Source organism: Gopherus evgoodei, chromosome 14 (genome assembly GCF_007399415.2).
Source record: "Gopherus evgoodei ecotype Sinaloan lineage chromosome 14, rGopEvg1_v1.p, whole genome shotgun sequence".
NCBI classification, from domain to species: Eukaryota; Metazoa; Chordata; order Testudines; family Testudinidae; genus Gopherus; species Gopherus evgoodei.
The window spans coordinates 29,002,298-29,016,478 of NC_044335.1; the positions used below are offsets into that span (position 1 = coordinate 29,002,298).

At 51.0% G+C, this 14,181-nt stretch overlaps 1 protein-coding gene across 1 annotated transcript in view; it reads left to right on the plus strand.

Moving 5' to 3' along the window:
* The first annotated feature begins 544 nt into the window (after positions 1 to 544).
* Positions 545 to 14,181, plus strand: part of NECAB3 (N-terminal EF-hand calcium binding protein 3) — a 136,291-nt gene continuing 122,654 nt past the window's right edge. The window contains exon 1 of the mRNA XM_030533797.1: positions 545 to 795. Coding sequence (XP_030389657.1) covers positions 679 to 795 — 117 coding nt within the window. The 5' untranslated portion in view covers positions 545 to 678. The remainder of the gene's footprint in view (positions 796 to 14,181) is intronic.

Sequence of the window (14,181 nt, forward strand, 5' to 3'; positions counted from 1 at the left end):
GGGCCGAAGGAGAGATGGCAGGTCCAAGGCGCAGGTCTTTTGCAGAAGCTATAGGAGTTGGTTGCATCTGGTCAAAGACGTTTCAGGTATTTAATACAAGATTTGGGGTCCTGCTGCACTGCCCCCGCCCCTAGCTGCTCTTGTCCAGTTGCTTGTGATGGCCCTGGTGCCCTGTTTAGTCTGCAAACGGTTTCTCTGCTGGGGCGGGGGTCCTGGCCTTGCCGGGCCAGCTTGCAGCCCAGTCTGCCGGTTGTTTTCTGTTCCCGCACCCCCGGGCCGGGTGTTTAGTGCCCGTGCTAAGGCAGTGACTAGCCGGGGCCTGCTCCGTGGCGAGCCCCTCTGACGCTGGGGCCACCCCCGCGGCACTCCGGGGAAGGGCGGGTTCCCCGCCGAAGGCGGAGGTTCCGCGGGGCAGGGGCTCGGGCTAGAGGAGAACGGCGCGCCGCGGCGCGGAGTATGTAGCTGCGCCCCGCGGAGCAGCTGGCTGGCGTGACCGATCCCGGCTGGCGTCCAATCAGGCAGGCGTGGAGGCGGGCGGGGAAAGTTGCCCGCTGGAGGCTGGCAGCGGTCGGAGCGGAGGGAGTTGCTGAGCCCAGCTCGGAAGCGGCAGCCCCGGGGCCAGCCTCCGGAGATCCCGGCCCGGGCGCCTTCCTGCCCCCCCCGGACCGGCTGGAGGAGATGCTGGGCTGTGCGGAGATGCTAGCAATGTGCCTGCTGGCTGCCAAGCCCGCCCCCAGCCCCTGCGCCGGGCAACCCCCGCAGCCCCGCGGCCAGGGGCTCGCCCTCTTCCACGATGTAAGTAGGCGCTGGGCGCGTTCCCCCTGTGCGTGGAGCCGGGCCGGCCAGCCGGCGGGCAGCGCAGGGGTCCCTTCCCGCGGCTCCCACTTCCAAGGGGCAGGGGGCTCAACCCCGGGCTAGCCGGAGCCGGCGGCCGGTTGGGAGCGCTGGGCTGGGAGCTGGCGAGATCCCGCAAGGCAGGCAGAACCCACCGTAATGGAGACTTCTGGCCAGGGCTGCACCCTGCGGGGAAAGATGCTGGTTTAGCTGCTGTGATGTGTGTGTGTATGTGTGTGTTTGTGTTTGTGTGGTGTCCGCACACACCCACCATGATGCGCACGGTCAACTATCTGTGACCCAGGGGCACCTGCAAAATCTGCCTTTAGGGGCCCAAGCAGGCAGCGATGTGATCAGAGCAGGTGTGTGAGCACTAAGGACAGGGAATTGTGCCTTTGCATCCCCACGTTTTGCATCCATGATCGAGGTGCCCGGGGTTGAAAATTTGTCCATAATGTGCAGTGCCATCACTTGGACTGGGAAAGAATGGGAAAATCCTTGCTTTCTCCTAGGGAACAATATGCAGTTCCTAGCACTGTTCCCTAACAATACACACGCCTATTTCATCCCCCAACTTCGCAAAATGCTACTAACTCATCCATTTGAGGTCAAGCTTTTGGGGGTTTGTTTTTCTTCATTGTCATGCAAGGAAAATAGTACATGTTTCTTTTTCAATAAATAGCCTGGGGAGAAGGGAAGCAGATTTTGGTTTTGGGGCTGGTCACTTTTCATGGCCAGTTTGGAAGCTTAAGCCCCTAACTGAATTATGTAATGTAAGAAACCTACAGCTTCTCCTGCGGTAAAAGTCATCCGAGCATGGTTTAAAATCTCGGCTGGGAAATCTATGTTAACAAAGGTTTATTGCAGCTGGCAGTCACACACTTAATGTGAGCCGGGAAGGGTTTTCTAGTCCAGCTCCAAAGATGACTGCCAACTGGGAAACATTTGAAAGCGTCTTTGCTTGTAATGTGCTGTATTTACTGCAGAGTTGTGGGTATTGCCTGATCATTGTGTTCACTGCCTCTCTCTTAGAAACCAAAAGTTAAAAGCAGCTTTGAAGTAATGATCTGACTTAAGGCTTCCAGACCTCCAGTGCTAGGAGCTGGCTAAGAACAGCTGCCCATGCTTCCTGCAGCTGTAGGTGCATTGGAGAACTTTCTGTTGATATCTTTCATCTTGACATTAAAAGCAAACAGCCCATTGTGCTTGATGCTCTGCTTCCCTGAGTGTATCGGAGAGACATTAACGGACACCCCTGTGGCTAACTGTACAAAAGTGAATTGTATGAAATGTTTATGAAGCCAGATGCTGGTGTCTGTTGGTGCCTCTGGCTCACTGTGAAAGGTCTCCATACCCTCACACCCAGGCTTTGCCAGTTCAGCCTCTATTGCACACAAGAGTGAAAGCCTTAGGAACACACAGCCAATTGGCTATTGTTTCTTTTGGCTCATGGATCTTAGTCCTCAATCCTTTCTCTCAAATTGCGTATGCTGTGGAATTACTTCCTACTTAGACAGTAGCTTGGAGCTGTGGAAACCACTGCCCAAGGCACTGTCTCCTCCAGAGGGTCTGAAGGGTACCCCCCGAGTCAAATGTGCCCAGCTGACTCTTAGAATGTGGCCTCCTGCTGCCCTCTGCCTGTGGCTACAGGGTCACCCTTCTGGGTTTTGTGCAACTGAGTCACCAACAAGAGACATTGATTTGGAAGATGTAACTGAAGTACCAGCCCTGATTATGGGTGTGGCTTGATTTTTTTTCATTTTCAAACAAACAGCATTTCAGCTCCTGGCTTGTTATCTGGCTGTCAAAGGGCTGGTCACTGCTGTTTCAGGCAGAAGCCTCCTCTCTTCTCCTCCCCTCTCTAAGCAAGTGAGGTGCCCTTCCTAAGACTGAAATCAAGCTGGTAGTGGGGTGGCCCAGTAGCTAGGGGAAGGTTTTGATGCTGACAGATGGAAATGAAATGGAAGCTTCGGCCCTTCCCTTAGGATTAGAACAATTTATAGCCAACGTAACCACCAGGACAGAGTCCAACAGAATGAGCATGACTTGCAGGACCTTGGAGCACTGCTGGGGCTGGAGCACAGCTAATCAGCATGGCTCAGTCAGAACTAGTGACGTCTGACCAAATAAATTGTTCCTGTTCGCACCAATCAATAAATCTGCAGGATTTTGCTTTGAAAACTCTAAGCTGAGGATAGACAGGGCTGAGGATGTGTAATTACACTGGGAAGAGTGTCAGCATGTCTGTTGTGACAGGACCAGCTAAGTTTCTGGCTAAGAGTGGAGTAGACATTTCGGCTGGGATTTGCAATGGACCCAAATCTCAGGTCAGCAGGAGCTGAGTGCCCAATTCTCAAGGATTCTTTGCAATTCCAGAGTTTGCAGTTGATTTGCAATGTTAGATGTTTGCAGCTGCACACATATATTTGCAGGTGTCTAAATTCTCATGTCAGGTGACACATGGGGGAGGTAGGTGCTCAGGTACCTTTGAGATTAGCACAGAGTAAAAGTCTTTATAGAATCACATGAGTTAAGCATATGCAAATACCCGCTTGTAACTGTCCATGCTGAACTTTGAAAATCTGGTCCTATTTTAGAGAGAAATAAAGTGGCAGAGAGCAGTAGACAGCAGGCCCGCCACTCCCAAGTGTTTAAAAATAATCACAAGTCAGGCCTCCAAATATCATATGTAAATAAGATAATAAATATTGGGTCATTTTTAGTTTGTATTCTGGTTTCAGATACATTAGGGATCATGTTTTCAAGCTTTTCTCTGAAACAACATGGGCAAGAACCTCACTTTAAAAAGAGCTGAGATTCTTGTGTATTCACATGACTCCAGAAGCAGGGGCTTTAAGGAAAGCACCAAATAGTGTGAGACTCATGATAAAATTGTGAGAATTGTCAAGTGCAACTGTTTAAAAGTGATACTCATAAGTGCTTGTCTAATCTAACTGCTAAAATATTTTACATGCTGTCTGTTTTCTCTGCTGGAATTACACACCCTATTCTAAACATGTCATGGATCAGTTGAAGTCAATCCTATTTCCTCAGGTAGGGGTATCTGACAGACACCTCAAAGACCAGGTGTGGCCCAATGACTTCTAGAATACCATCCATGGCTCTCTTTAATACAGAGGTCCTGTAATGGACATGGCTGATTCCAGCATGCAGTGCTCAATCTTGATCTCAGTGGCAAGGGTGCTCAGCTCAAGGTGGAGCATTGCATACTGGGAAGCGTAGTCTATGAGGGAAGAAACTTAAGTGCGCCTCCGAGACTGAAGTCTAGGTATCCTTTGCTAGACCAAGAACATCTGGGCAGCTTTTAGGGTAAAATCCACAGTTCCTGTGCAAAGCACAAGTAAACTTGGGTGGCATGGGGGATGCCATCCTCCCTTCACCCACAGGCAGGGTGCCGGATGTGGATTTAAACCCGATTGAAACCCTATTGGGAGTTTGTGGCCAGTGGGTTTGTGCAGACTGCACCCCCGCTCTCTCTGTGCCCTTCTCCTTTGGCTCCTCCTCCCCCCCACCCCAAGCTCCTGGGAGAAGAACCCCCACAGAATTCCCTATCCTTGCATGGCTGCTCCGCTTCCTGGGCTGTGCTGCTGAATGTGGTAGTTTCACAGCATTTGGCTTGTCAGGAGTCAGAGGGGCCGGGCTGCCCAGCACCAGTATCTATGGAGAGGCCCTGAGCATGCCTGGCAGCTCATCTCAAATACATCATCACTGCAGATAAGATCCTGCCACATCTGTCTTCGTTGAGTGGCAGCTTCCTATGCCAACCATCAGCTTCGTTGGGGCTACTTGTGTAGTGAGTGGCCACGCACCCCGTGTAAGCGTGGTGGAATTGGGCTCTGTGCCTCAAAGAGCAAGATGAGAATGAGCTGAGAAAATCAGGGAGGAGGCTGCACAGCTGGTAAGTGGCCCCTGACTTTACAGCTGTGAGAGCCTGTGTTTGCAGTTTCTGTCCTGGGGATGGTCACGGGGGGAAGGGCGAGGGGAATATCTGAGGCATAACCGCAAGGCAGTGGTATGTTTGCAGGGGGAAGCCATGGGAGTTCCATTCCTCTCTGCTCAATGCTCCCCAGCAGCGAGCATTCAATAACTCCCCACCTGAGAGTGTATTTTTCACTTCTCTGTCCATTTTGCTGTGGTTTGTATTAGCACTTGCTAAATAGTGGCCAGGTTGTGCCTGGTGCCTGTGCAGGTGATGGCTTCCCCCTTGTTTCTCCCAGGCAGGGGCTGGCTGCAGTTGCAGTCCTTGCACTCCCCTGAATACAGGACTGTAAAATGTTAACTACACCAGAAAGGATAGGCAGAAGGAGGGGTCGTGGCTGTCCCTCCCCTATTGCAGTGCCTTGGAGAGGAAGGAGGTTCCAGTGCTTAGGGCTCTAGCCAAGACGTAGGTTCAATTCCCAGCTCTGCCACAGACTGCCTATGTGACCATGAGGGGGGAGGGATAGCTCAGTGGTTTGAGCATTGGCCTGCTAAACCCAGGATTGTCAGTTCAATCCTTGAGGGGGCCATTTGGGGAACTGGGGGAAAAATCTGGGGATTGGTCCTGCTTTGAGCAGGGGTTGGACTAGATGATCTCCTGAGGTCCCTTCCAACCCTATGATTCTATGAAATCACTTAGTCTCTGTTCCTCAGTTTCCCCTCCATATAATAGGAATAATAGTCCTGCCTACCTCAAGGGCTGTTGTGGGGATAGATCTGTTGGGGACTGTGAGGCACTCAGCTACTCCAGTAATGGGGGCTTTACTTAGATAGAGTGCACAGAGCATCCCCTTAAAGAGCAGGAGCTGCACTCCCCAAGCACCAGTCGCCTTGCTTTGCAGCTTTCAGCCCTCTCAGTGGCTTCCTCTTCACCTCATCTCTAAAGCAGCTGAGAGATGGGTGGGTCACCCCTGTGCTCTCCCTCCCTGCATGGGCATCAGGGCAGAGCACTGTCTTGTATGTTGATTTCAGAACAATCTGTTTGCCCCAGAGGGGGCTGGTGTGATTAGAATCAGAGCGAGAGATCTCAGCCAGTGCTGGTGCAGTAGCTTGGCCCATTGCTTTCCAACTTCTTCTGCACCTTGTGTACGTTCCTGCCCTACGGATGGGCTGGAGCATTTGTAGCTGAGCTTCCAATAAGGGAAGATTATACAGAAACCTGAGGTACTTAACCTAAGCTGGAGCCACATCTCTGACCTGGCTCTGGCTGGAGGAGCTGCCCAAGGAATAAAGGGGGAACTGGGCTCAGGGAAGTGATGATGTGACAAAGAACTTCTTGCCGCTAAATCCAGCTCTTGTCCAACTGGGGCAAGCACAGTAACTCGCTTTTCATGCCTTCTTAAGAGCTTAGGGGCCATGAGTTTGCAAGACAGTCCAGTTTTCAGCAGACTTGGGCATTCAAGATGCCCACACTGATACCAATCGCAGTTTCATTGGGGAGGCTAATGATGCATTGTGCAAAACAAAGACCTCTCTGCCCCTGACTCTTTCAGCTCACAGTTGAGGGGTGTGAGGCATGTGGACCTATTCTATCATTGCAGGATTTCAGTCTGTAGGACTGTCGAGCCAGCGTCAGTGACTACACAAAATGTTCAGCTGGACGGAGCAGACAGAGCCTCACTTGAAAAACATGGTCTGGCTGATGAATGCTGAATGCCAGCAGAAATCCTCTGGGCAGCTGCTTTATTACCAAACAGTTAATCAGAGTACCATTACCACAATTAGCACCCGAGGCACCAATCTTGTTATCAGCAATCCTAGAAGCATCCAACGGCTGCCCTTGTTCTCACAGCTTCTCTTGGACCTTCTGTTTGGTTTCTCTTCTCATAGGTTAGTCCCAGAGTCAGGTAGGAGGATTTTAATACTTGCACTTTCAGCACTAAGTAACTGGACAGCTCCCAAACAGCTTCACTGACCTGGCTGTGAGCAGCAGCCTACTTCCTTCCATGGCTGCTCCACTGCCACAGGTCCACGCCCGCCTTGCAGATCAATACATGTCAACATCTGGAATGATAAGCAAGAGTGTGTTAAACATGAGAGGTGTGTGTTAATACACTGCTAGCCTAGAGCCACCTCTCATAGTGCGTCTTAAAGCACTTGTACAAACATCAGTTGAATGAGCATCATGATCCATCCGTGGGGTAGACTGAGACACACGACAGTGCTGGATAGCCAAGTATAACTGTAATTACCCCTGTTTTACAGATGGGGAAAGCGATGCACAGGGATTTTAAGGGGTGCGTTTATAAAGGGTCTCTGCTTGTTTGTTCCCACATGTCTGCATGCAAGCAACTGCATGCTATAAAAATTCTAACCTGTGTGCACATGCTTTCAGTTGGCTGACCCCTCTAGTGCAGATCTACACACCTGTGCCCTCAGAGGTCTTAGACTAGTGATTGGCAATGCACACAGGAGGTGTCTGCACCTGCCAAGTATGGCTGCATGAATGTGCATGTGGAGAATAGCCTTGGAACATGGATCCTTAAATGACTTGCCCAAGGACACCCTGGTTTAGCACAGGACAGCCCAGAGTCATTAGCTGTGTCTGGAGTTGGACCCAGAAATTGTAGTCTCCTCCTCTCTGTGTTACAAACCCCACCGCTCCCTCTGGTGCTAATTAACACCCTCTGTGCATGCAGTCTCAACAGAGGCAACGAGTACTGAATGGGTCCATAGAGAAGGAATTGTCCTATCAGCTATAGGTTAGTTAGTTCAGGTCAGGACTGAGGCCCATGCAAAGGCAGCATGTGGAAACCTGTTCCACTGCAGACTATACCAGGTTTAAACAGAGGCCATTAGTCTCCAAGGCTTCCCAGCACCTTTGAACTCAATAAAGTACAGACACACACACACACACACACAAAATGTGGAGTCTGCCTCCTGCTCACTTGTTCTTAGTCACTGGACATATCAGTCTCCGTGCTTTTAGAAGACTGAAAATAAAGAGCCTCCCTTTATTACCTCTGGGACTGAAAGGGCATCACCCTCCGTCTGTCCTTGAAGTGAGACCCCGAGCTCCATCCTGCATGGGTGAAAATTCTTATCATTTCTCTGGGGCAGGCACCTTGAGGCCTGGAGGGCAGGCTTAGCTCAGGTGCCGCTGAAGACAGGTACACCTGGCACTCCTTCCCGTAGGCCGTGCTGGGGGAGGACGGAGGCAGAGGTCAGAGAAAGCAGAGAGGATTTCGGAAAGCCAGCCGGCAGAAGGCTCCAGCTGCTTTGGCCTGCCCGGAGCCTTGGCCAGGTCTGCTGTTCATGGCTAGCACAGGGGGGCCTTGCGAGGAACTGCCACCTCAGCAAGCGACTGGCAGCCTGCAGTGTATCTGGCAGGCTCCTATTTTGCTGTGAGCCTGGTGGTGCCTGTTAGAGAAGTGAGGGGTGGGCAGACGAAGGGGGGCTGACAGTGGAGGGAGGATAGGGGATGGAGAGTCTGCTGAAGCATCAGAGTCCTAAGAGCCACACCAGGATATTGGATTCCTTAGACGCACAGGGAGAGAGCACAGGGCTTGTGCAGTGTGCTAGGCTGGCTCCTCTGTGCTTTCCCCTGTAAAGGCCTGTGTGGGTGAGAGGAGAAAGGAGCGAGGAGAAGAGAGAGCAGACTTGAAAAGAGGGGTCAAAGACAGGGAGTGGAAGAGGAAGGAAGGCAGGGGAGGGAGGGAGAGAGGATTTAGAGATAAGACACTCCTTACCTCACCACTCGTTATCCATCAGCTGAGACACGCAGGCCACACAAATGACCAAAATAGCCTTCCCCACCGACGTTTGTCCATCGAATGGCCTTGGCAGTCGTGCAGAACGCTAGGCACCAGAGCCTCCTGCCAGCTTGCCACCCATTGGCTTTATCCAGCTGACTCAGTAACAGCCAGAGCTCACAGTTAGTGCAGCCCCGCTGCTGTTCTTTAATAGCACATCCCGGGGGCGCCCAGAGGTCCCACTGCAAAGCAGGGTCTCCTCCCTCCAGGCAGCAGAACAGATGTGCAGGTAGTTATAGCTTCTGCCCTGAGGGGGTTTGCAGTGTAAGAAACCCTCTCCCATTTGCTTGGTTTATTCCAATCAGGAAGCCGCCTGGAGGAAGTTGCTTGATGCTACAGGTGTGTCGGAGAGTGACAGGAATCCAGGTGTCCCTGCTTGCTCCCTCTCCTGTTGAGCCAGGTACGTCCAACACAAAAGGCAAGGACAAACCATCCATGAGCTCAATTGAGGACATGCTGTCTCGGAGCTGGCAGCATGGTGGCTTCATACCCCCAGGAAGCCCAGGTCATCCGTGCAGCTAGCTGGGAGTTTAAAGGCCAGCGATTCTGGGATGGGTGTGGGAGAAGAAAGCAGGCCACTCCTGGCACCGGAGAGGATGCCAGCTGAGTGCTGGTAGGGGGAATTGGCAGTAGGTGGCGCCATGCAATAGCGAGGGAGGCTGGAGAAGGAGCAGGGGCTGCCCAGAGACAGGGAAAAGAAGAGGGGGTTTATTGTTTAAATTGGATCTAAATTTCCATGTTTGTGGGTGGGCTATTGGAGCACTAAATCCTCCCGCTCGTTCTAGCACAGCATGCTGAGCTTGAGGTGAGGAACGCAAGCAAACAGGCAGCAGGCCCGTTTAATGTGATCCTGGCAGGTCTCTCTCTGGGCTGCTAAGGCTGATGTACTCTGGGGTCCTGCACCAGCCCGTAACCCAGAAGCATTGTGCAGGCAGAGTGTACCCACAGCAGAAAGGCTAGAGTCATTCCAGAGTCTGCCTGGCTAGATTTCCGTTCTGTCCCCTGGACCCAGCAGCATGTCTCACATGAATGCATCCTCACAACCTGGCCGGATTCTGGCCTGTACCCTGGGAAGGGTGGACAGGGGGCTGAGCAGCGGCCGGAGCCCCCCAGAGGATCTGACTGAGTCAGCCAAGCAAGCCCCCTGCCACCCTTGCAGAGTGGTTCCTCTTCTAGATTCAGCCTCTGCCCTCTAGTGCAGAGAGAGGCAGAGGCAAGTCCATTGTCCTGGTCTCACCATGCCCCCTTTAGGGTATGTCTGCTCTGCAGATGGAAGCATGATTCCCAGCATGGTTAGATGGCATGTAGCCAGGAGGTCCAGGCAGGCTTGTAAGCAGGCAGCTACCCCCAGCTACACTATTTTTAGCGCACTAGCTCAAGCAGAGCTGGCCCATGTCTATCTGAGCTGGGAACCACGCTCTCAGGTCCTACCCTTGGACAGCTCTAGGATGACTAGGCAGGAGCAGGGACTGGCCATGCTTACACTGGGGATTGAGGAAAGGAGAGTTCCTTGTGTCCTATCAGGTGTCACTTGGAATGGTCTTATTGTCCCCATGAACGTCTAATCCTTTTCTGAACCCTGCCCAACTGCCCCAGTGCAAGGAGTCCAGGCTGGGTGCTCCCTTATAGGGCTGGCTGGAAACCAAGAATTTCAGTTCATGAAACATTGCGAGGACTCAGAATGTTTTTATTCCACATCAAGATGAAACTGAGACCTTGTGACCTTTTTTGCAAACGGAGAGCCCCTCACCCTAGAATAGCCAGTAGCCCAGTGATTAGGGTATACAGCTGGGCTGTGCGATACTTGGGATCAAGTCCCTGTTCTGTCTGATTGAGGCACCTAAATATCTTTGAGGATCTGGACCCAGGTGGCCTGCAGACTATCCCAGGCATGACCCATCACTTGAGAGGCAGCTGATTAGTTACAGATGGTGTCTAACACACTGTCCTGAAAGACCCATTCCCATCCTGTGACCCTGACCTGGATAGACATGGCTTTCACAGATCCCTGTGGTTTCCAAGATACCCAACAACCTTTACAGACCATGGGCCAGGTTTTCACAAGACCCCTGACCAGATTTGCAGGAGCTCTGCACTCAGAGTTGGAGCCAGATTTCCAAAGGAGTTCAGCCCCCTACCTCTCTGCTTTTCGGAAAATCAGCTCACTAATTTTGGAGCCTGTGTGGGAGCTGAGCTGTCCTGTACAGGGAGGATCCCCCGGCCCAGATGTGCTGCTGCACATGGTTGGTGGTTCTTTGTCCATAGCCTGAGCAGATCAGCCTCAGATGCCACAGGGGAGCAGAGCCATGCAGGAACGAGCCATCTTTACTGAATCACTGTTCTTGATCATCGCTACACCTTGAGGTCAGTCTTCAGATTCCCTTTGTAGTTCAGAGAAATCCAAGTCTTCTTAGGAAAGAGGTGAAAGGTGGCTCTTTGCTGGAGGCTCAGTTTTTGCTGTTAGCCTCCAAAAGACAGAAGAAAGCCTTTCTCTCAATGCGGCCGTAGGCTTTGAAGTGTTTGGCATGTTTATGCTAAGACAGTAGAACCTTCCAGCTGGTGCCGTGGCACAGATGCCCCACTTGAAGTGTGCACAACAATAGCAGATGAGACATCCATACAGCATGGTCAGGGAGGGCTTTTTCTAATCTTTTCCCTGTTCTTCCTATTCTGTAATTTTCCCAGATGAGCCTTGACCCTTCCCTCAGTATGCTCTGCCCCCCTCATCAACAGGGAGATTCATTAAGGCAGCAGCCTGTTTTCCTCACTGCTTTTGAATTCTAGTTTCTTGAATGCCCAGTGTTCTGCACAATGGACAGGATTTTCCACAGCTCCTTAGTAGCCCCTAGAAGTGACTTTCCTCAGGCACTTGGGCACTTTGGAAGATTGCACCCAACTTAAAGATCATTTCCTGGCCTCATGTGAATCCTTGCCAGAAGTTTTATGCCTATGAACTCACCACAGGAGAGGGGAGAGGATCTGTGTGCTCGCAATTCTGTTCTCTCCCTTTCTTCAAGTGTGGGGAGTTGGGAACTTCTCTTCCCCCTGCCTCCCTGATTATGGGCAGCACTGAAGCATATGACCTACAGAGAGGTTTCAAGGATAATTTTATTTATTTTTGGAAAGCGCTTTCCAATCTTTGGATAAAGGAAGTGATTGAGTTTGAAGTACAGTGTTTTTATTACAGTATATTTCCACTTCTGAACATCTCCAGTGCCTGGGGAGACTTTTCTGCACTCCAGAGCTTCAGCACTATGACTCTGTGTGAAATCGCCCCAGTTAACAAGTTGAAAATAGGGTATTGTGACTTCCAGCCCTGGGATCTGAGAATCAAGCCGAGTTCTCTCGGACGTCATGCGTTGTCGTTAATGAGAATGGTTCTGCATTCAGGGCAATTCTGCTGATAAATGTGAGAGCACGAATAGAATTGAGCTTGCTGTCCCAGGGCAGGAAGGAAACAGAAGGCACTAAAAACCTCCTTGCCTCACTAATTCATCAGATCGCTTGACTCTGAGTGCACTTGGGGAGCAGTTCACTTCAGCAAGACTGTGCCAGGTTAGTCACTTTCCTGACCCTTCAGAGAAAATCACTGTAGTGCCTGCCTCGTGCTTCTCCCAGGCCTACTTTGCAACCAGAAGACAAACTAATGAGCCCAGGCCCCATGGGGAGGGTAGAGCTGTGCTCCTCAGCCATTGTAACAAAGCTATGGTGAGGCTGCTGCTTTCCTTGAAATCTTTTCCTTGTTCTCTCCCTGCCCCTCTGTTCATTGTCCATCAGATCTAAACCTGGATGTTTAAGGCTGGTTTATCTTCCATCTGCTCCCCCAGAATCGGCCCTGACCTCTCTGTTGTTATGATTGAGTGGGAGATTTTCCTTCCTGTGCTTCTCAGTCTCACTCTCAGACTCCCTGGTTCTTGGTCAGACTCTGGGATGTTGCTCTGCAGTAATGTGGGTTCCTATTTTCATTCCCTGGAGTGATCACATCTGAGAGTCCAGGTGCTGAGGTCATTATCTCGCCCTGTGGAGGTGGAGGAGCTCCCAAGGCACTGAATCAATTCAAAGGGAGCTTAACAAAGAAATAGCTGTTGCTTCAGCACTTGCTCTCTCCTCTTCAGCATCCTCAGCATATTCAGTTGACAGATTCTCAATGCAGTGACCAGGGCTGTGGCTGGCGGTGAAAAGTGCCAGAGAGAGACCCGGCATTACCTGCTTTGAGGGAAGGCAGCAGCGAGAGCATCTAAGGGAGACTGTCAAAATGCATTACAGGATGATGGGCTCTTTAAGGGGGACGGGGGGTTCAGTGCACCTGTGACTGGTTACGTGCCCACTTAGGCTTAAGGGAAAGCAGCTGGGCTATACCAAGAGGGAAGGAGGAGAGCAATCTGGGGCTCTCCCCCACATGAATAGGGATCACTTTGTGGATGATTGTGTGATGTGGGTTAAACACAGGAGAATTAAAGTGGCTGGGGAGAGGATCAATGAAGCACACAGGGAGGTCTCAGAATGGGGAGCTGCTTTGAGGAGTTACATTTTCAGTCACTTTAAACAAAGAGAATGCTGTTCACTGGAAGACCGATTAGCGAGGAGTGTAACTGATATCTTTGTGGAGAGCAGGTGAACTAGTTAACAGTTTTAAATTTCTGAGTGTACTGTCCGATAATGAACTTGGAACCTGGAAGAGAAATTATTACAAGAAATGTAAAGGTAGGATGTACTTACAGGTATTTCTGGGGTTAACTGGGGAGCAGATACGAAGGAGTTGAGGATGCTATAAAGAGTATAATTAAGGGCAGTCATAGATTATGGGTGTCAAGCTTTTAGTTCTCTGTCTGGAGTGGAGGTGAAAAAGTAGGTAGATACTGGAGAACCGCATGTCAATTTAAGAATGAAAATGTTAGCTCTGACATTTTGTCAAAGGGAGTCAAGGGAAATAGCACATGTAGGAATACTGGACAAATATATGAGGAGTGTGGGGAATTAAGCAGACAACATTTGCCCAACACAATAAGCTTTCCCAGGGGAAAAAGACTGCAGGTGGGTGGCCCAGGGGAGAGGAGGATCCTCTTGGCGGGGAAGGGGAGAAGCTCTAGGACTGAGTTTGTTTTGATTTCTATATAAATAAATTAGGCCCAGAGGGGGAGTGTGTTAAGGACTCTGGACTAGTGGTGTTTATTTCAGGAGCCATGGAGAGGCTAAGCTGAAGAAGGGTGGTGCAGACTCATGCGTGGGGTGCTACAGGGCAGGCCTAGCCCTTTGACAGGTCCCAAAATAGATGAGGGAGGTGGTCCTGGTGTTTCTCCAATATGCAAAGGAGGGCTCATCCATGGATTTGAAACATGGGGAATGTCAGTCTAGGACAGGCACCTTGTAAAATAGAAATTAATAATTATGCTTGTACTGGGTACGTGGGTGTGTAATCTTACTGTTTATGTGGAAATTACTGCCCTGTGCTGGGTGGGAACAACAACTGTCCACTGTATATCATGAGCCCCACACTGCTCACAGCTGGTGGAGACCCTCATTTAGCTCTGCTGCCACAGAACATGCTGGAGGGGTGACACCAAAGTTTGGAGCGGTCGCTCTGTGCTGCTCATTG